This window comes from Schistocerca serialis, chromosome 2, assembly GCF_023864345.2.
Source record: "Schistocerca serialis cubense isolate TAMUIC-IGC-003099 chromosome 2, iqSchSeri2.2, whole genome shotgun sequence".
NCBI classification, from domain to species: domain Eukaryota; kingdom Metazoa; phylum Arthropoda; class Insecta; order Orthoptera; family Acrididae; genus Schistocerca; species Schistocerca serialis.
Window position 1 is genome coordinate 508,356,368 of NC_064639.1, and position 27,691 is coordinate 508,384,058.

The window sequence follows — 27,691 nt, forward strand, 5'->3', positions numbered from 1 at the left end:
GCCACAGATACAAATGAGACACTTCCTTCAGTAAGAGGTGTTCTATTAGTTGAGAAATATCCAGACACGCTGCAAGTAAGAGTCAATGTAGTAGGAATCATTTGTGTTGCTTTATGACCATATTTTGTAGAAGGCAAGTGTTTTAGTAATGTCTGAGTGTGCTACCAGTCGATCCGTTGAATGTAAGAACAACCTCAGTCTCCAAATACGTTTCATATACAGTATAACAGACTGAGGTGATAAAAACTAAACTCCGCCAGAACAGGCCATGAAGGCCCAACGGTACCGACCGGCCGCCGTGTCGTCCTCCGACCACAGGCGTCAATGGATACGGATATCTACATCTACATATATACTGTGGCGGAGGCGAAGGAAAAACGACTGTGTGAACGCCTCAAGACGAGCTCTAATTTCCCTTATCTTTGAATAGTGATCATTGTGCGATTTGAAAGTTGGAGGTGTAATATATGCTCTACATCCTCGCCGAAGATCTGATTTTGGAATTTACTGAGCAGCTCCTTCCGTTTAGCGCGTCGTCTGTCTGCACGTGTGTCCCACTTCAAACTTTCTATGAGATTTGTAACGCTCTCGCTATCGCTAAATGTACCAGTCACGAATCTTGCCGCTCTTCTTTGGACCTTCTCAATCTCTTGAATCAGACCCAACTGGTAAGGATCCCATACAGACGAACAATACTCTAAGACTGGACGATCTAAAGTATTGTAAGCAATCTCCTTTGTTGAAGGACTGCATCACTTCAGGATTCTACCAATAAACCGCAATCTAGAGTTCGCCTTACCCGTTACTTGTGTAATCTGATCATTCCATTTGAGATCATTTCGAATAGTCTCACCCAGATACTTGACGGATGTTACCGCTTCCAAAGACTGGGCACTTATTTTGTACTCGTACATTAATGGGGATTTTCGCTTTGTTATACGCAGTAGGTTACATTTACTAATATTGAGAGATCATGTCACCTGGGGTCATTAGACTAGGCATTTATTTTCTGCAAATCCTCATTGATTTGTTCACAACTTTCGTATGATACTACTTTCCTGTAGACTACAGCATCATCGGCAAACAGTCTAATGCCGCTGTCAACACCATTAACCAGATCGTTTATGTAAATCGTAAAAAACGGCGGACTTATTACGCATGGAGGGGCATGTGATCATCACACAGCTCTCCCGGCCGTTTTGTCAGTTTACGAGACCGGAGCAGCTACTTCTCAGTCAAGTATCTCCTCAATTTGCCTCACAAGGGCTGAGTGCACCCCGCTTGCCGACAGCGCTCGGCAGACTGGATGGTCACCCGTCCAAGTGCTAGTCTAGCTCGGCAGTGCTTAACTTCGGTGGTCTGACGGGAACCGATGCTACCACTGCAGCAAGGCCGCTGACAACAAACTGAGTGATATAGATTTCTAAACTATTGTCATTATTTTAAAGTAGTTACAAAAAGAAGATATACTACTATTACATATGACGTGGAAAATTATTATGTACGATTAATATCTTAGTATCGCTCAGAATGATCGAAAATAAGAGATATGGTTGAAAGGGTCCTATAGTGCCATTTCATTATCATTGTATTTGCTTTCCAGTGCACTTTGAATCCTACAAAACAATTCGGGTGTTTTCGTTGCTAAATTTCGTACCAGAGAAGACTGAGCTCTGATTCAACGTAGCCATAGCCTATTTATTTCTACGATTTGCAAACATCATATGGTTGTTATATTGGTTCTTTTCAGACTTACAAATAGGTATAAAACGCCATTATAAGTCTTCCATATTTTATATATAACCCAACTCACACTATGATTCTATACAATGTTTATCCCTTGTTCTCCTATTCCAAAACTCTCTGGAATGCGTGAGTGAATGAATGTGGATGTGTTTCATTTTGCTGTACGGGGGTTTAGTCTGCTGCAGAGAATCAGCAGTAGTCTTACAGAATAGCCCACCCTTTGTAGTTTTCAGGTAGGCAAAGAGGTTTGTTCCCTTTATGTGAAAGTTACCGGTGTTAGGTTGGTGGTGGAAGCCTCATCTCTGGGTTTTCCTGGCCATGGGGTCGTATGGGGAAAGTTCTAGTGTCTGCTTCCAGCTCTCCGAGGGTCTGCACCCGAGGTCTCTTCGAAGAAGGCTGAGTTGATGAAACCGCGTGTCGCGTTGTCTGATAGGGAGGGGGGAGCTTTTAGATTTTGGCCTCGCGTTTCGTCTTATAAAAATTGTTTTGCTGGGTCGCAGCAAGGAATGCAAGACTTTTGCAGACTTTCAGTTTGATTCCTAATGCAGATTTTGGTCCGTAGGAAGAACGTATTAAGAGATTCTGTTATGAATGGTACGGCGTTTCACAAGCAATCGTACGTAGTTACCGGGCAACAGCAGTTATATAGATGTCTTATATCAATATCTTATGAAATAAATAATTTTGTTTCAAGTCTTATCCAGTAACCGATGTTGCGTCTTCTTTACCTACGCCATTCACCTTGTAGTTTCCTTGCTAGCCCATCCGTAGCGTTTTCATCCTCACAGGTTCAATAATTAGTGTTCCTTTTTTAATTAAAACAAATTCTTTAGATCTTGTTTCCAAGAATGTTGGTGCAAGCTGCTCTTATGCACAGTGTTCACGCACTTTTTACTTTATATTAATATTTGATTCATGTGAACAATCCCTGGATTATTTATAATTACATCACATTCTTTATGAGTGACATTACAATGAATGTTCTTTTACGAGTTTTTTCTTATTACTAAATTAATTAACTTTCCAACTCAGTCGAACCTCTTACTAGTCGTGTGGCTGGAGTTGGTGGCGACCCAATCTTTTACTTAGCTTTTATTGTCAGATAGCATTTCCACTTGCGTGTGGCTCTTTTAGCCATCTGGATGTAGCTCAGAGCTCCACTCATTTCATAAATACCACTTAAGTGCACGTCTCTCACATGGTACCAGAAAGTAAAAATGGAAGAATATCGCACGTAAAAATATTTCAGTGTTCATAAAAAACTGAGGTGCGAAAAGTCATGTGATAGTGATACGCACATATACAGCTGACTGTGGTATCGTGTACGCAAGGTATAAAAGGGCTGTGAATTGGTGGAGCTGTCATTTGCTCTCGGGTGATTCATGTGAAAAAGGTTTCCGACGTGATTATGGCCGCACGATATTCCATTTCGGAAAATGGTTAGGGAATTCAGTATTCAGAGATCCACAGTGTCAAGAATGTGCCGAGAACACAAAATTCCAGGCATTACCCCTCACCACGGACAACGCAGTGGCCAATTGCCTTCACTTAACGAGCGAGAGCAGTGGCGTTTGCGTAGATTTATCATTGTTAACAGACAAGCAAGGCTGCGTGAAATAGTCGCAGAAATCAATGTGGGCCGTTCGACGAACGTATCCGTTAGGCCAGTGCCGCGAAATTTGGCGATAATGGACTGTGGCAGCAGACGACCGAAGCGAGTGCCTTTGCTAACAGCTCGACATCGTCTGTAGCGTTTCTCCTGGGCTGCTGACCATAACGGTTGGATCCTAGACGACTGGAAAACCTTGACATGTCGGATGACTCTCGATTACATTTGGTAAGCACTGTTGCTACGGTTAGAGTGTGGCGCAGATCCCAAGAAGCCATGAACCTAAGTTGTCAACAAGGCACTGTGCAAGCTCGGGATGGCTACATAGTTGTGTGGGCTGACTTAACTTGAAATGGACAGGGTCCTCTGATCCAATTGAGCCGTACATTGACTGTAAATGTTTAGATTGGGCTACTTGGAGACCATTTGCAGCCATTCATGGACCTTATATTCCCAAACCACGATCGATTTTTATGGATGACAGTACGCTACGTCAATGAGCCACAATTTCCCGCCTTTGGTTTAATATTCTGGACAGTTCGAGTGAATGTTTTGGCCATCCAGATCACAAATGGTTCAAATGGCTCTGAGCACTATGGGACTCAACTGCTGAGGTCATCAGTCCCCTAGAACTTAGAACTAGTTAAACCTAACTAACCTAAGGACATCACAAACATCCATGCCCGAGGCAGGATTCGAACCTGCGACCGTAGCGGTCTTGCGGTTCCAGACTGCAGCGCCTTTAACCGCACGGCCACTTCGGCCGGCTCCAGATCACATGAATCCCATCGAACATATCTGCAATGTAATCGAGAGGTCACTTCGTGGACAAAATCCTGCATCGGCAACACTTTGGCAATTATGGACGGTGTGTGTGTGTGTGTGTGTGTACAAATGTTATTTGGCATCGTAGTAAATTTGAAAATTTGTTATAAGTTCGTATGGGACCAAACTGCTGAGGTCGTCGGTCACTAGGCTTACACACTACTTAATCTAACTTAAACTAACTTACACTAAGGACAACACACACACCCATCATTCCAAGGGAGGATTCGAACCTCTGACGGGGGAAGCCTCACGAACTGTGGCGGGCGGCCTCGGACCACGCGGTTACCACGTGTGGCATTGTAGTACATTTATTCAATTTCAGCATAGGATTATACAGCCAACCGGTTGCAAATAATTGTTTGGTACATTGACGTAGATTCTGGTACCTCTGACGACGTCTTCGTCAGAATGAAATTTTGAGAAACCGTAAAATTATTTATTTATTTATTTATTTATGCATTTATTTTACCTGGCAAGATTAGGGCCTTCCGGCCCTCTCTTACACCTAACCAGGCATACTCAGATTCAACAAATTTCAGTGTCTACAGAAAATTAGGACATATAACATGTTATACAGTATTATGTTAAAGAAAAAAATAGAGATTATAAAAGTAGTACAATGATAATTATAACAATCAAAAAATAATTATAACAATCAAGAATAATAAAAATAATAATAATAATGATAATAATAATAATAATAATAATGACTATGTATATGAAAGTAAACATATTTTTCTTTTATGAGTGTCAGTCCTATTGCTAGTTGGGAATTTTCTCGTTATATTCTTGCAGCTTGTGAGTTATTCTCATCAAGCAGAGACATAAGACGATGGAATGGGGTGAAAGAGATATAGAAGAGGTAGATAGGTTAGAGGAAGAGAAATAGAATGGTAAAATTCGAAGCTATGATGGAGAGGAGAAAGAAAAAGATGAGGGGGGAGCACAACAATGGTGGCTATACCGTCCCTAATATGTAAGTCTTAAGTTCCCTCTTGAATGTTGAGTGGTTTTGGATAAGACGCAGATCACAGGGGAGAGCGTTCCATAGTCGTATGGCTGAGATGGAGAATGACACGGAGAAAGATTTTGTGTTATGTAAAGGTACAGCCAAGATGCTAGACGTATCCGATCTGGTATTGCGGTTGTGGAATGATGATAGGTGTTTAATGTGAGAAGATAAGTATTGGGGGCACCAGTGGCTAAGAAATCGATGAAGTAAGCACATCGTGTGGAGATCGCGTTCCTTATGTGGGCGTATCCAACCTAGCTGGGAGTATGAAGGACTGATATGATCATACAACCGTATGTTGCATACGTATCTAACATAAGCATTCATCACTAGCTCGAGGCATCTCGAATTTTCATTATTTGTGCCATGTTGAACTACATCACAGTAGTAAAGATTAGGCAAGACTAGTGTTTGGACTAATTTTTGTTTAACATGGGTTGGAAATATTTTTCTAAATTTTTGAATTGCATGTAGGGAGGAGAGCGATTTCCGGCAAGCTGTGACTGTTTGTTCTTCCCAGTTTAGGTGTTCATCCAAGATTATTCCAAGGTCTTTTACTGTTTTTTGGTATGGTAGTTGGGTACCATTGAGGAGTATTTGAGGGACTGTTTCGCGAAAGTACCGACTGATTAACTTTGGATGAGATATAAGTATGACCTGGGATTTCTTGGGGTTTAGTTTCAGACCTAGGTTCTGTGCCCATCGAGAAACAGAGCAAAGATCTGCGTTCATACTCGCTACTGCGTCAGCAATGTTCTTGGGGCTTGCACTTATGTACAGTTGGATGTCGTCGGCATATAGATGGTAGTTGCAGGAGTGAATCACTGAAGAAATATCATTAATGTACAGTGAGAAGAGTAATGGACCAAGGACGGAGCCTTGGGGAACCCCAGAGCGCACGTTTTTCCATGATTACTTTTCCGACCCACAAATGACTTGTTGACTTCTGTTTTTGAGGTAGCTGTCGAACCAAATTACATTGTGGGAAAGCAATGGTCAGAATTAAGAGCAGATGTGCTCAAGCCAACCAATAAGGAAAAACAAGTCAAGTCTTTGGCAGGTGTCGAAACATAAGTCAGTGTACCAAACAGTTATTTGCAACCGGTTGGCTGTATAATCCTATGATGAAACTAACATGCGGTTGCTGAAAAATAGCCATGTTTAAAACTTATTCAGTTCCTTGGATTTTCTCAATTAATGTGCCAAATAAATACGGTAATATGCAGAATACTGTGTTATTGTAGGCTTGTGTAGTAAAATTACTGCATGCCATAACTCAAAGTTCAATGTTTTTTGGGATATTTCCTGTTTGGGGTATTAGGAAACAATTTCACGGGTCTGCCACAGCATAATTTATAAAAACCGATACCCAACTATACAATGAAGTCTAGTACATAAAATAAATAATATTCCTTGTATTCCTGTAGTAAAAAAATAGCGAAATCTGACCTGTGACACGTCCCACAAACACTGCATTTTTCACATTGAAGCCTTACACCAGTTCCTTTTACATACAGGAACAAATTGTTAAACTGCGTGTGAAACTTGTGTACCATATACACAGTACTCCTAAACAGAATCTGCCTGTACTAATGCTGTAATGTGATGAGTGACATTCAAAATTAGCAAAGAGCTTACGAACAAACATGGTAATTTGAGACATTGCAGGACATTCTCACTTCTGATATGGTGTTATGCTGTGTAATGCTTTTAGGGAAGTTGATTTTTATTACTTGGTTGCTATACCTGGATACGATGTGACTTCATTCATATGATGAAATGGTTGGCAGTAGTTACCGCTCTTGCTTGTGTGCTCTAGTGAAGGAATAGCGGTAAGCTTTAGCTGCGTTCAAAGGAAGAGGGTACCGATTTAAATGAGTGCAGTAAAAGTGTTTGGCGGCTGAGGGCCGAGGGGAGCGTTTTTTCTGCGGAACCTGGGTGAAAACGTTGCGGACTGCCGAGTTCCTCGGTCTCATTGTGCACACACGTTGGACGGCGGCGGTCGGTCGGCAGCCGCGTCCAGGTAGGCTGACCAGCGCTGAGGAGTCGCTGTGCTATGACCAGAACATTGGTGACTGGCAATAAAGCAGAATATGGGCCCTTGTTAGGCAGGGAGCCGATGAGCCGACTGTGTCTTTCTGCGAATTTCCGTGGGACAGATCAGTGGCGCCCAGACGTACAGACTCCGGTACAAAACATATTTGTGAAGGCACGAGGCTTTTAGGGGGTTTATCGCCGTTCTTTGGAAAGTCCGAAATGGACGCAACAGGGAGATAACGATCTTTTTATGGAGGGCTGTGGTTCCATCCAGGTCATGCTATTAGCAAAAGACATGGCGTAAACATATGGGAAAGAGGCCATGAAGTTGAATCTTTTTTCCTTTTCTCCCAATTAATTTTTAAAGCTACTGATTGGTCGAACCTGTGTACGTAGAGCAAGGGGCAGTCTCCCAGCTTCGAGTGCTGCGCTCCAGCTCGTGATTGGCTTGGGCTAAAGTGGGAATAGTCTAACAAGGGGAAGGCCTCAGACACGATCAACCGATTCGGCTCAAATTTGGCAGGTCGCTTGTGTACAACCTAAAACGAAGGACTCTAAGATATTTTGGGTCAACACCACCACGTTTTTGAGAAAATCACCCCTATAGGTTATGACGAGCAATCGACTCAAAATTGGAGGGTTCGATAGATAATTGTAAATAGACCATTTTTCATCATCAGGTATGGGACCTGCAAACGCAAACTTTTCCAGAAATCGAGGAAAGAAACTTTTTCAACTGCCGCTTCTGTACCCACATGGTAAACGCTTTTCGCCGACTCTTCGGAAGGAACAGTGTAGCTGTCGAAAGATTGCATTCATTAGATGTTCTTGGTTCCGTGAGTATATCTGTTTCGAATGTTTATATGACAAGTACCATCCATCTAGTTGATCGAAGAAAACTGAGGACACATAACAGTGACTGGAAGAGCCATTGTAAAGTGATCTGGAGAAACATTTTAGTTGTTGACTATCCCAAGAGGAATGAGAAATTTATTTGCCTACCTTATTATTATCATTCCTTATTGATTTACTTACCTTATTAACCCTCCTATCCCTATCAATTGAGATATGGAAAAATAAAAACGAAAAGAACATCCGCTAGATTTCTCAGATTCCCAGCCACTTACTTTGGCCGTTGCGCTATCTTTTTTCTCTTTAATCTCATTTTGTTCGCTTTCTTTCGTTGCATCTGCTAGGGGCGGACGTCATAAAACATCCGTTTAAGATCGTTGTTGATCGATTAACTCAGTTTTTTTATTACAGAGGGCAGCTAACCCTCTGACCGAACACGCTTTTTTTTCTTTTTCTTCTTTATTTTGTTCGTTGTTGATCGTTGTGTTTGGTCGTTGCGGATGTCACAATGACATCCGTTCAAGTTCGTTTGTTGATCTTTCCACTGTTTTTTTATTGCAGAGGCCAACCGGCTCTGACCGAACACGCTGAGCTACCGTGCCGGTGATATCGGTGCTGTCGGCGAGAAGCGTTTACCATGTGGTTACAGAACGGCAGTTGTAAAAGTTTCTTACCTCGATTTCTGGAAAAGTATGCGTTTTCGGACCCCATACCTGGTAATGAAAAATGCTCTATTAACAATTACCTATCGTTCCCGCCAATTTAGAGTCGATTGCTCGTCATAACTCTTAGGGGTGATTTTCTCAAAAACGCGGGGGTGTTGACCCAAAACATCTTAGAGCCCTTCGTTTTAGGTTGTACACAAGCGACCTGCCAAATCTGAGCCGAATCGGTTGATCGTGTCTGAGGCCTTCCCCTTGTAAGATGTAAATGTGCTAGGCTACCGAGATGGCGAGGAAAGCAGAGAGAAAGAGATGAGGTCTCGTGTACTGGCACTTCGCTAGTAATGGACTGCAGGTCTTTTCCTTAAATGGTGACACTTGTGCCCTTTGCTAATGTGCCACTTAGAGCCTGTGCCAGTCACCATCTGAACTCTCAGAGGTACTTCTTCTAGCATCACACACACACGAGTGATGCGTCGGTGTACTTATTTGGTTTGAGTCGGCCGTCTAAACATTTGACATATTCTGTCATGCGCAATCATGGCACGGAGTCAAATTGGTTTGGCAGACCAGCAAATGGGTCCATCTGCACACTGGGATCCACCAGGGTTTCAGAAGCTCATAAGGAAGTGCCTGCATTCCGAATTAGCCGAACGCAAGACCGCGTACTTGCATTTTTTCGGACGCGTGCCATTAATAACAGAGTGCTGCCGTAAAGTCTTGATTAGGACTGCAAGTAGGAAGCTTGCAAATTTTACCGTTCCGTTAATCATGTTGGAAGTTTCCATAAAAAATCAGAATATTTCTTTTGCGTCAGTTAAATCCGTCAGAATATAAATATAATAGGTACAAATTTTTGCAGGGATTTTATATACTTTTAGTCACATCTAATACTTTAAATTTATCGTGAAACTAAATCTAAATCATCGTCACATTCAATACTGGAATATTGATTTACAGTAGGAGCTGTAGTAGTACTTTTGTACTTTTCCAACCTTATTTCTTATTTTGAGGTAATTCGTGTGAATAACAAGTTTTTCCACTTCACTTTAGCACTCATCGTATATTTAAAATTGCATTTACGTATTTATGTTAATTTTCTTTCTTGGTTTAGATTTTAGAACATTCATGTCTGTAAAAACTCATTTGACTTAAGCATTCGAATAAGGTAACAACAAAATAGAAGAAGCAAAATCACACAATTACTCGAATCGATTTTTGGCAGTTGCATCTTCATACTGTTTAACCTCTGACCAGATTTCTGAAGCGTTCTCTACTTCTCATCGTAAGGTTTATAGCTTGCCATTGCATTCCTATAAGCCATATTTCTTTAAGTAAAAGTTGCAAATTGGACAACAGGGAAATTAAAGATCGTTTGTGAGCTTTCAGTCTGTTTCTATAAGACAGTACCGATGAACTTCAGCATTACCAGGTAATGTGGAACAAAGAGAAGAAATATATTGCAGTTAATAGCTTGACGCTGAAAATAAATCAGTAATATGTTATGATGATTCGAATCCGAAACCAAGGGAGAGTTCTGGGTCCTACTAATTTTGAACCCTTATAGTTACGGGAGAAACGTTCGGACGCGATGAGCACTATAGAGACCAAGAACACGATTAATGTCCATAAATACATGAACGATTTATATGAATCAGCATTAGCTTCAAAGTTTCTGTTACACTTACAACTCTTATAATATAAGGCATAAAAGTTAAAATAATGCTTTCATCTTTGTACGTGTTATAAAATAATTCACTATTATAATTTCAAAACGTTTCTCAGTTCACTCCACTGGTTTAATATCCTTCCTATAGCCGAATACAACATCGCCACAGTTGCACAAGCTCCTAACGATTTTTAATGGATCGCGACCTTCATTAATCGTTCCGTACAGTTCTTTATACTCAGTCTAGCGAACCGATGATTGAGCGAACTAATTATACACTCCTGGAAATGGAAAAAAGAACACATTGACACCGGTGTGTCAGACCCACCATACTTGCTCCGGACACTGCGAGAGGGCTGTACAAGCAATGATCACACGCACGGCACAGCGGACACACCAGGAACCGCGGTGTTGGCCGTCGAATGGCGCTAGCTGCGCAGCATTTGTGCACCGCCGCCGTCAGTGTCAGCCAGTTTGCCGTGGCATACGGAGCTCCATCGCAGTCTTTAACACTGGTAGCATGCCGCGACAGCGTGGACGTGAACCGTATGTGCAGTTGACGGACTTTGAGCGAGGGCGTATAGTGGGCATGCGGGAGGCCGGGTGGACGTACCGCCGAATTGCTCAACACGTGGGGCGTGAGGTCTCCACAGTACATCGATGTTGTCGCCAGTGGTCGGCGGAAGGTGCACGTGCCCGTCGACCTGGGACCGGACCGCAGCGACGCACGGATGCACGCCAAGACGGTAGGATCCTACGCAGTGCCGTAGGGGACCGCACGGCCACTTCCCAGCAAATTAGGGACACTGTTGCTCCTGGGGTATCGGCGAGGACCATTCGCAACCGTCTCCATGAAGCTGGGCTACGGTCCCGCACACCGTTAGGCCGTCTTCCGCTCACGCCCCAACATCGTGCAGCCCGCCTCCAGTGGTGTCGCGACAGGCGTGAATGGAGGGACGAATGGAGACGTGTCGTCTTCAGCGATGAGAGTCGCTTCTGCCTTGGTGCCAATGATGGTCGTATGCGTGTTTGGCGCCGTGGAGGTGAGCGCCACAATCAGGACTGCATACGACCGAGGCACACAGGGCCAACACCCGGCATCATGGTGTGGGGAGCGATCTCCTACACTGGCCGTACACCACTGGTGATCGTCGAGGGGACACTGAATAGTGCACGGTACATCCAAACCGTCATCGAACCCATCGTTCTACCATTCCTAGACCGGCAAGGGAACTTGCTGTTCCAACAGGACAATGCACGTCCGCATGTATCCCGTGCCACCCAACGTGCTCTAGAAGGTGTAAGTCAACTACCCTGGCCAGCAAGATCTCCGGATCTGTCCCCCATTGAGCATGTTTGGGACTGGATGAAGCGTCGTCTCACGCGGTCTGCACGTCCAGCACGAACGCTGGTCCAACTGAGGCGCCAGGTGGAAATGGCATGGCAAGCCGTTCCACAGGACTACATCCAGCATCTCTACGATCGTCTCCATGGGAGAATAGCAGCCTGCATTGCTGCGAAAGGTGGATATACACGGTACTAGTGCCGACATTGTGCATGCTCTGTTGCCTGTGTCTATGTGCCTGTGGTTCTGTCAGTGTGATCATGTGATGTATCTGACCCCAGGAATGTGTCAATAAAGTTTCCCCTTCCTGGGACAATGAATTCACGGTGTTCTTATTTCAATTTCCAGGAGTGTGTATCTCGGAAACCATAAATTATAGATTTCTGGGCCAAGTCGCTTCTGAGGAAACATGCATCGAGCAAGAACAAGTCCTGGAATGTCTTTTTTTTAGTTTTGCATGTACACCATTATTTACTTCCATCATAACACAAGTATTGTCTGCTTCGATGCCAATAATATTTTTATGGTTCAAATCAAATTCCTCTAAGGTGTCTGTTGCTGCACAAACAATACGGTTTGCAGTACTTTCACTTAAGGGTGCGAGATTTAAAAATGAAGTGTTTCCTTTCTTTAATATACGTTACCACAATACCAAGAAACTTCGATACGCTAATGTCAATAGACTGAATTCTCCATCTCCAAATTCAATGTCTAAATATTTTTTATAATCATGCAACATTTGGTCCGATACAGTTGCACGTCTTTAGCCTCTTCGGAATCGCTACTCACTGTTTTTAAGAACTGTCCTAAATGATCCTCAGTTAACAGGCTGCAGTGCTCAGCAAGAAAAAGGGAGGTTTATGCTTCACATGATTTCGTTTTCACTTGGTTCGTTTTTGGCGAATCATTAACATTTCGGCGCGTTGGCTCTAACAATTTCCAGTTCTCAATGTGCTTCACTGGAATTATGTGATCTTTTAAAACTGAATATTTGTTATTGCTACACCGACAAAATTTATACTCTGAAATGATTCTAAGAATTCGCTGCGAACCTTTTGGTTGTATTGTTCTTTAGAGATTTTTAAGACATAACGCAACGAACACACTAAAAACTGAAAGCTAATTTTACTTTCGTTTAGCGAGACTCGACAATCCAAGAATCGTCGGTCTGCCAAATTCTGAGCGAACAGTGAGCCATGATCAATGAACGTGTAACAGAAGGCGGATTTTTCAGTAGGAAAGAACTTAACAATTTCTGTAAAAAAAAAAAAAAAAATCCGCCAGTCGTTAAAAATTGTTTCGTGTTCCGTGAGCCTGACCCGTTAGACGTGTGAGAAACTACGTTAAGTTTAAACAATGCAGACAAACCTTACGTCATACATGAGCCACGTGATTTGGGAGGCAAAAAATATTGATGAAGAAAATCCTGTTTTGCACATCTGAACGCTCACTCCTTAGGTATTCCTATTGTATGCTTGCTTCGCAGAGTTTGCTTAATAAATCGCGATTGTATATGCTGTGCATGTATTGTGTTATTTTAAAAATCTAATTGTCTTTACTGAATCTAGTAAGCGGTTCTAATGTGTGTATTGTTTCTGGCGAAAAGGCAACGAAATTAAATTTAAAAGCAAGTCTAGTGGTAAATAATCGTATGTTGTCGAACACGACGTCTGTTAAAGGGTATGGCGTGGCCGGCGATGCACTGCCTGATAGCGCGGTGGGTGCCTCCCAACGACAGGAGTAAGTTCGTCAGCGCCTACCTGGGTGAGTGCCGTAACTTTATTCTAGATTTTCTTCTGGGTCTCTACCTTTAAGCGTTTCGCACGTTCCCAGACATGCTTTACAGAAATGTGCTGTATTCAAATTCCCAAAAATTGTGCTCGCATTACAAAGTATGAGTGCACGCGAAACAACATTAAACTTTGTCAATCTGTGTCAAGTGTCAGCGTTATCGATGAGCTCAGAGGCAATTTACGAGCAGTTTGCTGGAAGACAGTTCTTACGCACTGCTGGAAAATGTCTTGTGCGGTGTCTGGGACGAAACAATCGACACGAGGGCTGTAAAATTTGTGTATACACCAAATATGTTCTATTAGCGATGACTTTCTTCGAAGTAGCACCCAGCTGAGTCCACATTCTGCATTACATCCTTTCACTACTCGAAGGATTTCTGCATGCAGTTTTCTTGGAATTTGTTTTATAGCAAACTGCATGTTCATTGTCGCTGAGACGGACCATTTTGATGAACTGTGGCACAGGGTAAAGTCAGTAAACATCGAAAAACCTCACACACTAATATTAGTGTCTTTTGTTAATAATGCGAGCAATCTCGTTTCTTTTTGGCATACTTTGTAAACCAGGACTACGGATATTTGCAAAAAATTGCGAGGACAGTTGTTTCACAACAGTATATGTGAAGACAATGGAATGTATATGAGCACAATTACCACTTGAAAACATTTGGAAAATGCATCATTGTAAGATTTACAGGCTTCTGTTCCAATGCAATGGCGCTTTCTATATTGGTTCATTTCTTTGCTTTCGTAATATGAACCGCACTCTCAATATTAACTGAAAATGTATGTGCTGTTGTAAACAAAGGAGTAAGTCAGAAATTTTCATTTCGATTGTATATATTTTCTTCCCATTGCAAAGTAAAAAGAAAAATATGCTGTGCAGCATGAGCAATTCAAGTATGCACTTGGAGCATGAGTGGTGCATTTTCAGACTGTGTAGTGTTGAAGCGCGTCCGGTACAACCTCTCTCTTTTCCGTATCTATTTTACACACACACACACACACACACACACACACACACACACACACACACACACACACAATCACTATGTTGTCGTCTGACATGCACTTTGCTACGCCGTGCTGTAATTTTCCATTAAAGCACGTAACGTTGTAAAATAGTTTTGATTTAAAATGATTTAGTTGTTTAGTCCAAGAGAGCAGCCAGTGGTGAATGTTGCAGAACACTTACCAGAGATAACCAGATACAGTGCTGAAAGTTACAAAGTGGTTTGTCACCATCAGGGGACTGCTATGTATAATGAGTTATTGGAATACAACAGAAATATTCCTCACGCTGCTTACAATTGTAGTTTCTCAAAAAACTAGTTTTTAGCCACTACAAAATAACAAATGAATGAAATTTTGAATTGTAATCGACAAATAAAACTAATGTGAAAGGGAAGCAAAGTTTCAAATTATTATCTCAAAATCAAGGTTACTGAAGAGAAAGTTTAGAAGAGGTAATTGGTCATGATCTGTTTGAGTAATCTCCAGGGTTCATTAGAAGTGATTTAGGGGAAATGGAAAATGTAAATCAAACTGGGCAAATGAAGATTTGAACCATGTTCTTCTCGAATACCAGTTAAGTGTCGCATCAATAGAGCTGAGTCTGTCAGATAAATTGTTTATGTGTGTGTCTTGAGAACCTTTGTAGTTCTAATATGTTGGCACTTCAACGTTCTCTATCCTGTGTACTGTACTAGGTTCTACTAGAAAAGAAATCTTGGGCTCATAATTTTACCCACAGTAGCTATTGTGAGTGATATGTATTCATAAAATACAAAGGAATGAACGTCAGTCTTCAATTACAAACAAGATTTTTATTTAACGTGGAATGCATGCAAGGGCCAGAAGTCCTATCCTAATATAGACATGGGTAAGTAAAGTATCCTGTTGTGGGATGGTGCACGTAGAAAGCAAGAAGGTTGCCCAGGTAGTAACGAAAGTTAGAACTTTATTTGTACAAAGAAACACACAAGAACATGAAAAACAGAACAGTTTCACAGTGAAAATAACGTAAACATCGTCCTGATCTATTAAAAGAAATGTCACTCATACATTAGAATTAGGTGAGAGACAGAGAGAGAGAGAGAGAGAGAGAGAGAGAGAGAGAGAGAGAGAGAGAGGCAGCACTCTATCTGTCATAGTTGGTGTCACTGCCCTATGCTGCGTCGGAATCTGTTGCACTATTGTTGTCTGGGTACGGAGATTCCTGGTAAAAGAGACCGCATTCGCACTGGTCAAGAGCTGCAACCAGCGGCCGTATATGTTCCACTCGGCGCATTAATACCAGGCATTTGGCCCGTATCGCGTAGCTAGCGAATGCAAGGTAGCAACGGCTGTGTCCGTCACCGTGGCGACCTCATTACGGCAGCGAATGCCGCAGTGAAGTGGAGCTGCATCGGAAGCAGGCGTCTCACAGGGCGGCAACCCGCAAGATTTTGTTGTGTAGCTTTATCATCAGACGTCAGCTGTACACTGCAGTAACATGTTGTATACGAAGTGGTTATAATTAATTAAAGTGCAGCTACTCACGTAGACCCAGTGTGCACTGTAATTGTCGTATGGCAGCGAAACTTGGTGGATATGCTACTGCGTCAATGTTGTTGTTGTTGTGGTCTTCAGTCCTGAGACTGGTTTGATGCAGCTCTCCATGCTACTCTATCCTGTGCAAGCTTCTTCATCATCTCCCAGTACTTACTGCAACCTACATCCTTCTGAATCTGCTTAGTGTATTCATCTCTTGGTCTCCCTCTACGACTTTAACCCTCAACGCTGCCCTCCAATACTAAATTGGTGATCCCTTGATGCCTCAGAACATGCCCTACTAACCGGTCCCTTCTTCTTGTCAAGTTGTGCCGCAAACACCTCTTCTCCCCAATTCTATTCAATACCTCCTCATTAGTTACGTGATATACCCATCTAATCTTCAGCATTCTTCTGTAGCACCACATTTCGAAAGCTTCTATTCTCTTCTTGTCCAAACTATTTATCGTCCGCGTTTCACTTCCATACATGGCTACACTCCATACAAATACTTTCAGGAACGACTTCCTGACACTTAAATCTATACTCGATGTTAACAAATTTCTCTTCTTCAGAAACGCTTTCCTTGCCATTACCAGTCTACATTTTATATCCTCTCTACTTCGACCATCATCAGTTATTTTGCTCCCCAAATAGCAAAACTCCTTTACTACTTTAAGTGTCTCATTTCCTAATCTAATTGCCTCAGCATCACCCAACTTAATTCGACTACATTCCATTATCCTCGTTTTGCTTTTGTTGATGTTCATCCTATATCCTCCTTTCAAGACACTGTCCATTCCGTTCAACTGCTCTTCCAAGTCCTTTGCTGTCTCTGACAGAATTACAATGTCATCGGCGAACCTCAACATTTTAATACCTACTCCGAATTTTTCTTTTGTTTCCTTTACTGCTTGCTCAATATACAGATTGAATAACATCGGGGAGAGGCTACAAACCTGTCTCACTCCCTTCCCCACCACTGCTTCCCTTTCATGCCCATCGACTCTTATAACTGCCATCTGGTTTCTGTGCCAATTGTAAATAGCCTTTCGCTCCCTGTATTTTACCCCTGCCACCTTTAGAATTTGAAAGAGAGTATTCCAGTCAACATTGTCAAAAGCTTTCTCTAAGTCTACAAATGCTAGAAACGTAGGTTTGCCTTTCCTTAATCTAGCTTTTAAGATAAGGCGTGAGCTCAGTATTGCCTCAAGTGTTCCAACATTTCTACGTAATCCAAACTGATCTTCCCCGAGGCCGGCTTCTACCAGTTTTTCCATTCGTCTGTACAGAATTCGCATTAGTATTTTGCAGCTGTTACTTATTAAACTGATTGTTCGGTAATTTTCACATCTGTCAGCACCTGCTTTCTTTGGGATTGGAATTATTATATTATTCTTGAAGTCTGAGGGTATTTCGCCTGTTTCATACATCTTGCTCACCAGATGGTAGAGTTTTGTCAGGACTGACTCTCCCAAGGCCGTCAGTAGTTCTAATGGAATGTTGTCTACTCCCGGGGCCTTGTTTCGACTCAGGTCTTTCAGTGCTCTGTCAAACTCTTCACGCAGTATTGTATCTCCCATTTCATCTTCATCTACATCCTCTTCCATTTCCATAATATTGTCCTCAAGTAAATTGCCCTTGTATTCCTTTTTGCCTGCTTCATTTACTGCATTTTTATATTTTCTCCTTTCATCAATTAAATTCAATATATCTTCAGTTACCCAAGGATTTCTACTAGCCCTCGTCTTTTTACCTACTTGATCCTCTGCTGCCTTCACTACTTCACCCCTCAGAGCTACCCATTCTTCTTCTACTGTATTTCTTTCCCCCATTCCTGTCAATTGTTCCCTTATGCTCTCCCTCAAACTCTCTACAACCTCTGGTTTAGTCAGCTTATCAAGGTCCCATCTCCTTAATTTCCCGCCTTTTTGCAGCTTCTTCAGTTTTAATCTACAGTTCATACCCAATAGATTGTGGCCAGAGTCCACATCTGCCCCTGGAAATGTCTTACAATTTAAAACCTGGTTCCTAAATTTCTGTCTTATCATTATATAATCTATCTGAAACCTTCTAGTATCTCCAGGCTTCTCCCATGTATAAAACCTTCTTTCATGATTCTTGAATCAAGTGTTAGCTGTGATTAATTTATGCTCCGTGCAAAATTCTACCAGACGGCTTCCTCTTTCATTTCTTACGCCAAATCCATATTCACCTACTATGTTTCCTTCTCTCCCTTTTCCTACTCTCGAATTCCAGTCACCCATGACTATTAAATTTTCGTCTCTCTTCACAATCTGAATAATTTCTTTTATATCATCATACAATTCATCAATTTCTTCATCGTCTGCAGAGCTAGTTGGCACATAAACTTGTACTACTGTAGTAGGCATGGGCATCGTATCTATCTTGGCCACAATAATGCGTTCACTATGCTGTTTGTAGTAGCTTACCCGCACTCCTATTTTTTATTCATTATTAAACCTACTCTTGCATTACCGCTATTTGATTTTGTATTTATAACCCTGTATTCACCGGACCAAAGGTCTTGTTCCTCCTGCCACCGAACTTCACTAATTCCCACTATATCTAACTTTAACCTATCCATTTCCCTTTTTAAATTTTCTAACCTGCCTGCCTGATTAAGGGATCTGACATTCCACGCTCCTATCCGTAGAACGCCAGGTTTCTTTCTCCTGATAACAAAATGGCTCTGAGCACTATGGGACTTAACTTCTGAGGTCATCAGTCCTCTAGAACTTAGAACTACTTAAACCTAACTAACCTAAGGACATCACACACATCCATGCACGAGGCAGGATTCGAACCTGCGACCGTAGCGGTCGTGCAGTTCCAGACTGTAGCGCCTAGAACCGCTCGGTCACCCCGGCCGGCTTTCTCCTGATAACGACGTCCTCCTGAGTAGTCCCCGCCCGGAGATCCGAATGGGGGACTATTTTACCTCCGGAATATTTTACCCAAGAGGACGCCATCATCATTTAACGATACAGTAAAGCTGCATGCCCTCGGGAAAAATTACGGCTGTAGTTTCCTCTTACTTTCAGCCGTTCGCAGTACCAGCACAGCAAGGCCGTTTTGGTTAGTGTTACAAGGCCAGATCAGTCAATCATCCAGACTGTTTCCCCTACAACTACTGAAAAAGCTGCTGCCCGTCGTCAGGAACCACACGTTTGTCTGGGCTCTCAACAGATACCCCTCCGTTGTGGTTGCACCTACGGTACGGCCATCTGTATCGCTGAGGCACGCAAGCCTCCCCACCAACGCAAGGTCCATGGTTCATGTGGGGACTGCGTCAACGTGGAACCAATTTACGCTGGAAAAAAATGAATTACAATTATGGCCACCAGGTGCAAATCTAGCGCTGTCACTATATGGAGGTATGGTAGACACACTGGTATTTGACAAGCCATAACGCGAGCAACGAGTATAGCTGTCGGAAAGAGAGACCGTGTGCTGTTAGTGAAACCGTTTCATGTGAATGGCAGCAATTAAAGTGCTGAATTGAGAGATTATTGTCACCTGGAAGGTCTGAGGAGAGGTCCAGTGTTCAGATGGATTAAAGAAGATGATAATGACATTTTAAAACAGAAGTGAGCTTGATATGACGCCTGGAAGAGGAAGGCGTTCTATCCCAGAGGAAGTTATTGATGAGTTTGCTGTTGCTGTAACTGACCATGTAACATTTATTCCGGGTAGTGCTACTGCTCATGCAGTGTCGCGAAAATTGTCCATCCCATCGCCCACAATACAGAAAGTTTTGTGGTCTATTATACACCGGTACCCGTACGAGACCCAGACCGTGTAACAACTGAAACCTCATGGTGTACAGCAGCATTCTGAATTTCCTCTTCGTTTTCTGGGACGGATCGAAACTGATGACGCGACCAGGCAATATTCTATGGAGTGACAAGGCACATTTCACACTACAGGATGCAGTCATTACAGAGAACCGTCGAGATTGGGGTAGTGTTAAACCGTGTGTTGCACACGAAGAGCCATTGCTCTCTCCGTATGTGACTGTTTGGTGTGGATACCCAATCAGCTTCGTTCTCGGTCCATTCTTCTTTGACGAGAATACACCCAAAGGGCATGTCAGGCATACCGTGATGTCAGCATGTTATCGTAACCTCCTTGTGATTCCTGCTTTGGAGAAGCACGACTGTGTGGAAATCACTGCTGTCATGCGATTTGGGCAACACCTCATGTCTCTCATCCAGTGAAAGATCAGCTTACTGCGTACTTCAATGAATGCGTAATTTCCAGAGGTTTTCCAGATGTGTAGGCTGCAGGATCAACTGATCTGAATCCATGTGACTTTATCTTTGGGGATATCTAAAACAATGCATTTACCACAGACACTTTCGGTCTATACCTGATCTCAAGGCCAATAAACAGGAACACAGTGCTCAGATTCCAATGAATTTGTGTAAGCAACTGGTGATCATGTCATTTTGCAGATTAAGCATCTCGTAGACCTCTCTGGTGCTCATACTGAACAAATTGTGAAAGCTGTGGTTAATAATAAAATCAACATTTATGTCTTTCTCACTTGTTGACATTTTCTGTCCACGTCCCATTCCTAACCCATTGCATGTGGAGATATTTATATACGTCTTTCTTGCATTCACAGCGCTAGATTTATACCTGGCGGCCAAAACTAGAACTAAGTTTTTCCAGCATAAATCGGTTCCGCTTACAGCCCACACAGGACCTCTGAGGGTAGCTGAACTTTAACTATAACGGTCAGTACATGTGTACTACTCGACAAAGTGAACCATAGTCCCGGGGCTAGTGGTAAATAAACTCGAACGTGAGCTGATACTTTCATATTTCAGTCCAACCTTCAAAGTGTCATGTGGTGTTTCTTCGCAGTGGATGAATGAGAAGTGATAGCGCGCATCCAGCTTTACTGTATGGTTAAATGATGATGGCGTCCTCTTGGGTAAAATTATCCGGAGGGAAAATAGTCCCCCATTCGGATCTCCGGGCGGGGACTACTCTAGAGGACGTCGTTATCAGGAGAAAGGAAACTGGCGTTCTACGGATCGGAGCGTGGAATGTCAGATCCCTTAATCAGACAGGTAGGTTAGAAAATTTAAAAAGGGAAATGGATAGGTTAAAGTTAGATATAGTGGGAATTAGTGAAGTTCGGTGGCAGGAGGAACAAGACTTTTGGTCCGGTGAATATAGGGTTATAAATACCAAATTAAATAGGGGTAATGCAAGAGTAGGTTTAATAATGAATAAAAAATAGGAGTGCGGGTAAGCTACTACAAACAGCATAGTGAACGCATTATTGTGACCAAGATAGACACGAAGCCCACGCCTACTACAGTAGTACAAGTTTATATGCCAAGTAGCTCTGCAGATGACGAAGAAATTGAAGAAATGCATGATGAAATAAAAGAAATTATTCAGGTAGTGAAGGGAGACGAAAATTTAATAGTCATGTGTGACTGGAATTCGAGAGTAGGAAAAGGGAGAGAAGGAAACATAGTAGGTGAATATGGATTGGGAGGAAGAAATGAAAGAGGAAGCCGCCTGGTAGAATGTTGCACAGAGCACAACTTAATCATAGCTAACACTTGGTCCAAGAATCATAAAAGAAGGTTGTATACATGGAAGAAGCCTGGAGATACTGACAGGTTTCAGATAGATTATATAATGGTAAGATAGAGATTTAGGAACCAGGTTTTAAACTGTAAGACATTTCCAGGGGCAGATGTGGACTCTGACCACAATCTGTTGGGTATGAACTGTAGATTAAAACTGAAGAAACTGCATAAAGATGGGAATTTAAGGAGATGGGACCTGGATAAACTGACTAAACCAGAGGTTGTAGAGAGTTTGAGGGAGAGCATAAGGGATCATTTGACAGGAATGGGGGAAAGAAATACAGTAGAAGAAGAATGGGTAGCTCTGAGGGATGAAGTAGTGAAGGCAGCAGAGGATCAAGTAGGTAAAAAGACGAGGGCATCTAGAAATCCTTGGGTAACAGAAGAAATGCTGAACTTAACTGATGAAAGGAGAAAATATAAAAATGCAGTAAATGAAGCAGGCAAAAAGGAATACAATCATCTCAAAAATGAGATCGACAGGAAGTGCAAAATGGCTAAGCAGTGATGGCTAGAGGGCAAATGTAAGAATGTAGAGGCTTATCTTACGAGGGGTAAGATAGATACTGCCTACAGGAAAATTAAAGAGACCTTTGGAGAAAAGAGAACCACTTGTATGAATATCAGCAGCTCAGATGGAAACCCAGTTCTAAGCAAAGAAGGGAAAGCAGGAAGGTGGAACTAGTATATAGAGGGTCTACACAAGGGCGGTATACTGGAGGACAATATTATGGAAATGGAAGAGGATGTAGATGTAGATGAAATGGGAGATATGATACTGCGTGAAGAATTTGACAGAGCACTGAAAGATCTAAGTCGAAACAAGGCTCCGGGAGTAGACAACATTCCATTAGAAATACTGACAGCCTTGGGAGAGCCAGTCCTGACAAAACCCTATCATCTGGTGAGCAAGATATATGAGACGGGAGAAACACCCTCAGACTTCAAGAAGAATGTAATAATTCCAATCTCAAAGAAAGCAGGTGTTGACAGATGCGAAATTAACCGAACTATCAGTTTAATAAGTCACAGCTGCAAAATACTAACGCGAATTTTTTACAGACGAATGGAATAACTGGTAGAGGCCGACCTCGGGGAAGATCATTTTGGATTCCGTAGAAATGTTGGAACACGCGAGGCAATATGACCCTACGCCTTATCTTAGAAGGTAGATTAAGGAAAGGCAAACCTACATTTCTGGCATTTGTAGACTTAGAGAAAGCTTTTGAGAATGTTGACTGGAATACTCTCTTTCAAATTCTGAAGGTGGCAGGCGTAAATTACAGGGAGCGAAAGACTATTTACAATTTGTACGGAAACCAGATGGCAGTTATAAGAGTCGAGGGACACGAAAGGAATCAGTGGTTGGGAAGGGAGAGAGACAGGGTTGTAGCCTCTCCCCGATGTTATTCAATCTGTATATTGAGCAAGCAGTAAAGAAAACAAAAGAAAAATTCGGAGTAGGTATTAAAATTCATGGAGAAGAAATAAAAACTTTGAGATTCGCCGATGACATTGTAATTCTGTCAGAGACAGCAAAGGACTTGGAAGAGCAGTTGAACGGAATGGACAGTGTCTTGAAAGGAGGTTATAAGATGAACATCAACAAAAGCAATACGATGATAATGGAATGTAGTCGAATTAAGTCGGGTGATGCTGAGGAAATTAGATTTGGAAATGAGACAGTTAAAGTAGTAAAGGAGTTTTGCTATTTGGGGAGCAAAATAACTGATAATGGGCGAAGTAGAGAGGATATAAAATGTAGACTGGCAATGGCAAGGAAAGCGTTTCTGAAGAAGAGCAATTTGTTAACATCGATTATAGATTTAAGTGTCAGGAAGTCGTTTCTGAAGGTATTTGTATGGAGTGTAGCCATGTATGGAAGTGAAACGCGGACGATAAATAGTTTGGACAAGAAGAGAATAGAAGCTTTCGAAATGTGGTGCTACAGAAGAATGCTGAAGACTACATGGGTAGATCACATAACTATTGAGGCGGTATTGAATAGAATTGGGGAGAAGAGAAGTCTGTGACACAACTTGACTAGAAGAAGGGATCGGTTGATAGGACATGTTCTGAGGCATCAAGGGATCACCAATTTAGTATTGGAGGGCAGCGTTGAGGGTTAAAGTCGAAGAGGGAGACCAAGAGATGAATACACTAAGGAGATTCAGAAGGATGTAGGTTCCAGTAATTACTGGGAGATGAAGAAGCTTGCACAGGATAGAGTTAGCATGGAGAGCTGCATCAAATCAGTCTCAGGACTGAAGACCACAACAACAACAACAGCGGGACATATCCTTGCAGGTAGAGTGCATACAATTCTACACGGCTCCTTGGTGCACAGAAGGCGTAGTGGGGGAGGGAGCAACCGTAGTGGTGTGGGCTCCCTTGCAGACAGGACAGCATGCAGGGGTGATGTAGTTCTACAGCTGAAATCTTCTCGCAAACGCCTGACTTGCAGAGCTTTTAAGTTACAGCTAGCGAGCCTACAAACGATCGTTTTAACAGGTCACGCTAGTACGACCAGTAATTCGACAAGTCAACCGTTTATTACTGAAAACGGAATGGGTTTAGGATTATGCTGAAATAGAGGGAGTGATTTATTTTCGCCTGTCTTGTGCGTCGTTTATTGTTCCTCTTGCTGCTATGTTAAAATTAGCATATTTTCCCAAAGCACAGCGATGTTTACACAATTTCACCTCAGTGCCATGTTAATGCAGTTGCAATTGCGATAGAATTCTGAAACAGTCTATTATTAATCAAACAATTGAGGACATGTGAGGGAAGAAAGGTCAATAGCTTATGAAAAGCTCATGCTCAGTATAAAAATAAAAGAGTGATTCCTTCAGTTATGTTGTTACAAACCCCTATTAATTCATATTTCATGAGTTATCGACGTCCTTAAAATATTCTTCTTCTTTCTACTTTTGTGGGTCCTGTGTCCCACTTCAACGCGCGGTCGGCCTGTTACTATTATTTGGCAGTGTTAGTTGCAGAGGGTGGCCAGATGCCCTTCCTGCCGTCACCCCAAACCCACTGGGACGGAATTAGTGTACTCCAGCTGTCTGCGAGGCGTAACCTGGGGACCAGCCCAGTATTTACCTAGCTGGATGTGGAAAATTGCCTAAAAACTACATCCAGGCTGGCCGGCATACCGGCCCTTGTCGTTAATCCGCCGGGCGGTTTCGGTCACGGGCTGGCGCTCCTGCCCGAGTCCAGGAAGCAGCGCATTAGCGCTCTTGGCTACCCTGGCTGGTTATCGAAGGTCCTTAAAATAATTACACTATTTCACTGAAAAAATCTGTAGTCAGTGTTATATAGCAACAGATCAGAAAGTTTCGCACGTTATATACACTCCTGGAAATGGAAAAAAGAACACATTGACACCGGTGTGTCAGACCCACCATACTTGCTCCGGACACTGCGAGAGGGCTGTACAAGCAATGATCACACGCACGGCACAGCGGACACACCAGGAACCGCGGTGTTGGCCGTCGAATGGCGCTTTGCTGCGCAGCATTTGTGCACCGCCGCCGTCAGTGTCAGCCAGTTTGCCGTGGCATACGGAGCTCCATCGCAGTCTTTAACACTGGTAGCATGCCGCGACAGCGTGGACGTGAACCGTATGTGCAGTTGACGGACTTTGAGCGAGGGCGTATAGTGGGCATGCGGGAGGCCGGGTGGACGTACCGCCGAATTGCTCAACACGTGAGACGTGAGGTCTCCACAGTACATCGATGTTGTCGCCAGTGGTCGGCGGAAGGTGCACGTGCCCGTCGACCTGGGACCGGACCGCAGCGACGCACGGATGCACGCCAAGACCGTAGGATCCTATGCAGTGCCGTAGGGGACCGCACCGCCACTTCCCAGCAAATTAGGGACACTGTTGCTCCTGGGGTATCGGCGAGGACCATTCGCAACCGTCTCCATGAAGCTGGGCTACGGTCCCGCACACCGTTAGGCCGTCTTCCGCTCACGCCCCAACATCGTGCAGCCCGCCTCCAGTGGTGTCGCGACAGGCGTGAATGGAGGGACGAATGGAGACGTGTCGTCTTCAGCGATGAGAGTCGCTTCTGCCTTGGTGCCAATGATGTTCGTATGCGTGTTTGGCGCCGTGCAGGTGAGCGCCACAATCAGGACTGCATACGACCGAGGCACACAGGGCCAACACCCGGCATCATGGTGTGGGGAGCGATCTCCTACACTGGCCGTACACCACTGGTGATCGTCGAGGAGACACTGAATAGTGCACGGTACATCCAAACCGTCATCGAACCCATCGTTCTACCATTCCTAGACCGACAAGGGAACTTGCTGTTCCAACAGGACAATGCACGTCCGCATGTATCCCGTGCCACCCAACGTGCTCTAGAAGGTGTAAGTCAACTACCCTGGCCAGCAAGATCTCCGGATCTGTCCCCCATTGAGAATGTTTGGGACTGGATGAAGCGTCGTCTCACGCGGTCTGCACGTCCAGCACGAACGCTGGTCCAACTGAGGCGCCAGGTGGAAATGGCATGGCAAGCCGTTCCACAGGACTACATCCAGCATCTCTACGATCGTCTCCATGGGAGAATAGCAGCCTGCATTGCTGCGAAAGGTGGATATACACCGTACTAGTGCCGACATTGTGCATGCTCTGTTGCCTGTGTCTATGTGCCTGTGGTTCTGTCAATGTGATCATGTGATGTATCTGACCCCAGGAATGTGTCAATAAAGTTTCCCCTTCCTGGGACAATGAATTCACGGTGTTCTTATTTCAATTTCCAGGAGTGTATATATATGACAAAATATTCCACTTCCCATGCTATCCTTTGCCAAAAATTCATTTCTGTATCTCGAAACGTTTATGGCACATGATAGATGTTATGAATATTTCACTTTCACTCTAGCATTTTTGCACCCAATCAAAAGTGAGTGCCCTACATAAACCCTTTTTCTTGAGATTAGCGATATACGCAGGCCACGTCTCAAATTTAAGATAAATTATCTCCATTTTATACATAGCGGTATGTGGCCTAACAAACATCAAACGCAAATTCATAACGATCACAATTTTTACAGCAAACTATTCCAACTTGGCACAGTACCTTAATTGCTATTGAAGTACTACAATAACTGTGACCGTTAACGAAATGATAGGCAGTTAATCATGAAGCTGACGAATGAGGCTGATCTGCTGGGAACCACTGTATCCACGTCGGCACGACCGTTGGGAAACTTCACAGCTTTGTCGCAGACAAATGGGACCTCAAGGCTGCCTAGGAAACTCTGAGAAAAGTGATCTGTCGACTGATAGCGGTGTTACAAGGTGTGAGAATAAACGGATCGCCATGCGGGAACGAGACGACGTAGTTTCAAATAAGACATACTAAATTAAATTTTTACGAAGAAACGAAGCAAGAGAATTAAAGCGACCAGTTCTTGACTCATCGGCATTGTGAACGAGTGTTTCACAGCGATAGTATGCGAGGAGTATTGTCAAATGAATGTACCGGCCATTGTTTAATTGTTGTGTAGTGCAGAGGATTGGCATATAGACGTGTATCGCGTGACCAGCAGCCCTCCATTTGTAACAATACAGGAGCGTACTCTGTCATTACCTCGCCTTCCTATTTAGCGAAACACGACGGTCAGTGTATTTAAAAAATATAAACATGCCGATGTTTTTGTAACCTGCATAGATACTGAAAATATGAAAGTGTGACCTGAAATCAAATATAATTCATGTGTACTGCAAGTCAGCACGAGTGATAACGGAATAACTAAGCTAAATGTGGCAAGCGTTTTATTTTAGTCACATTTATTTCTTCTTCAATCTGAAATGCATTTATTTAATACGACCAGTGGGTATTTTCATGTAAGAATGTTGGAACAAAATGCGAAGCAACTTAAGATTGACTTTCTGGGTTCAAAATGCATCGTGCTTTAAATAAAATCCACATTTACGATTGAAGGCTGATGTTC

General features: G+C 43.0%; 1 protein-coding gene across 1 annotated transcript in view; it reads left to right on the top strand.

Annotated features, from left to right (window-relative positions):
- LOC126456156 (putative inorganic phosphate cotransporter) overlaps nucleotides 1-27,691 on the top strand; it is a 243,969-nt gene that overhangs the window by 138,483 nt on the left and 77,795 nt on the right. The window contains exon 7 of the mRNA XM_050091910.1: nucleotides 13,440-13,524. Coding sequence (XP_049947867.1) covers nucleotides 13,440-13,524 — 85 coding nt within the window. The remainder of the gene's footprint in view (nucleotides 1-13,439; nucleotides 13,525-27,691) is intronic.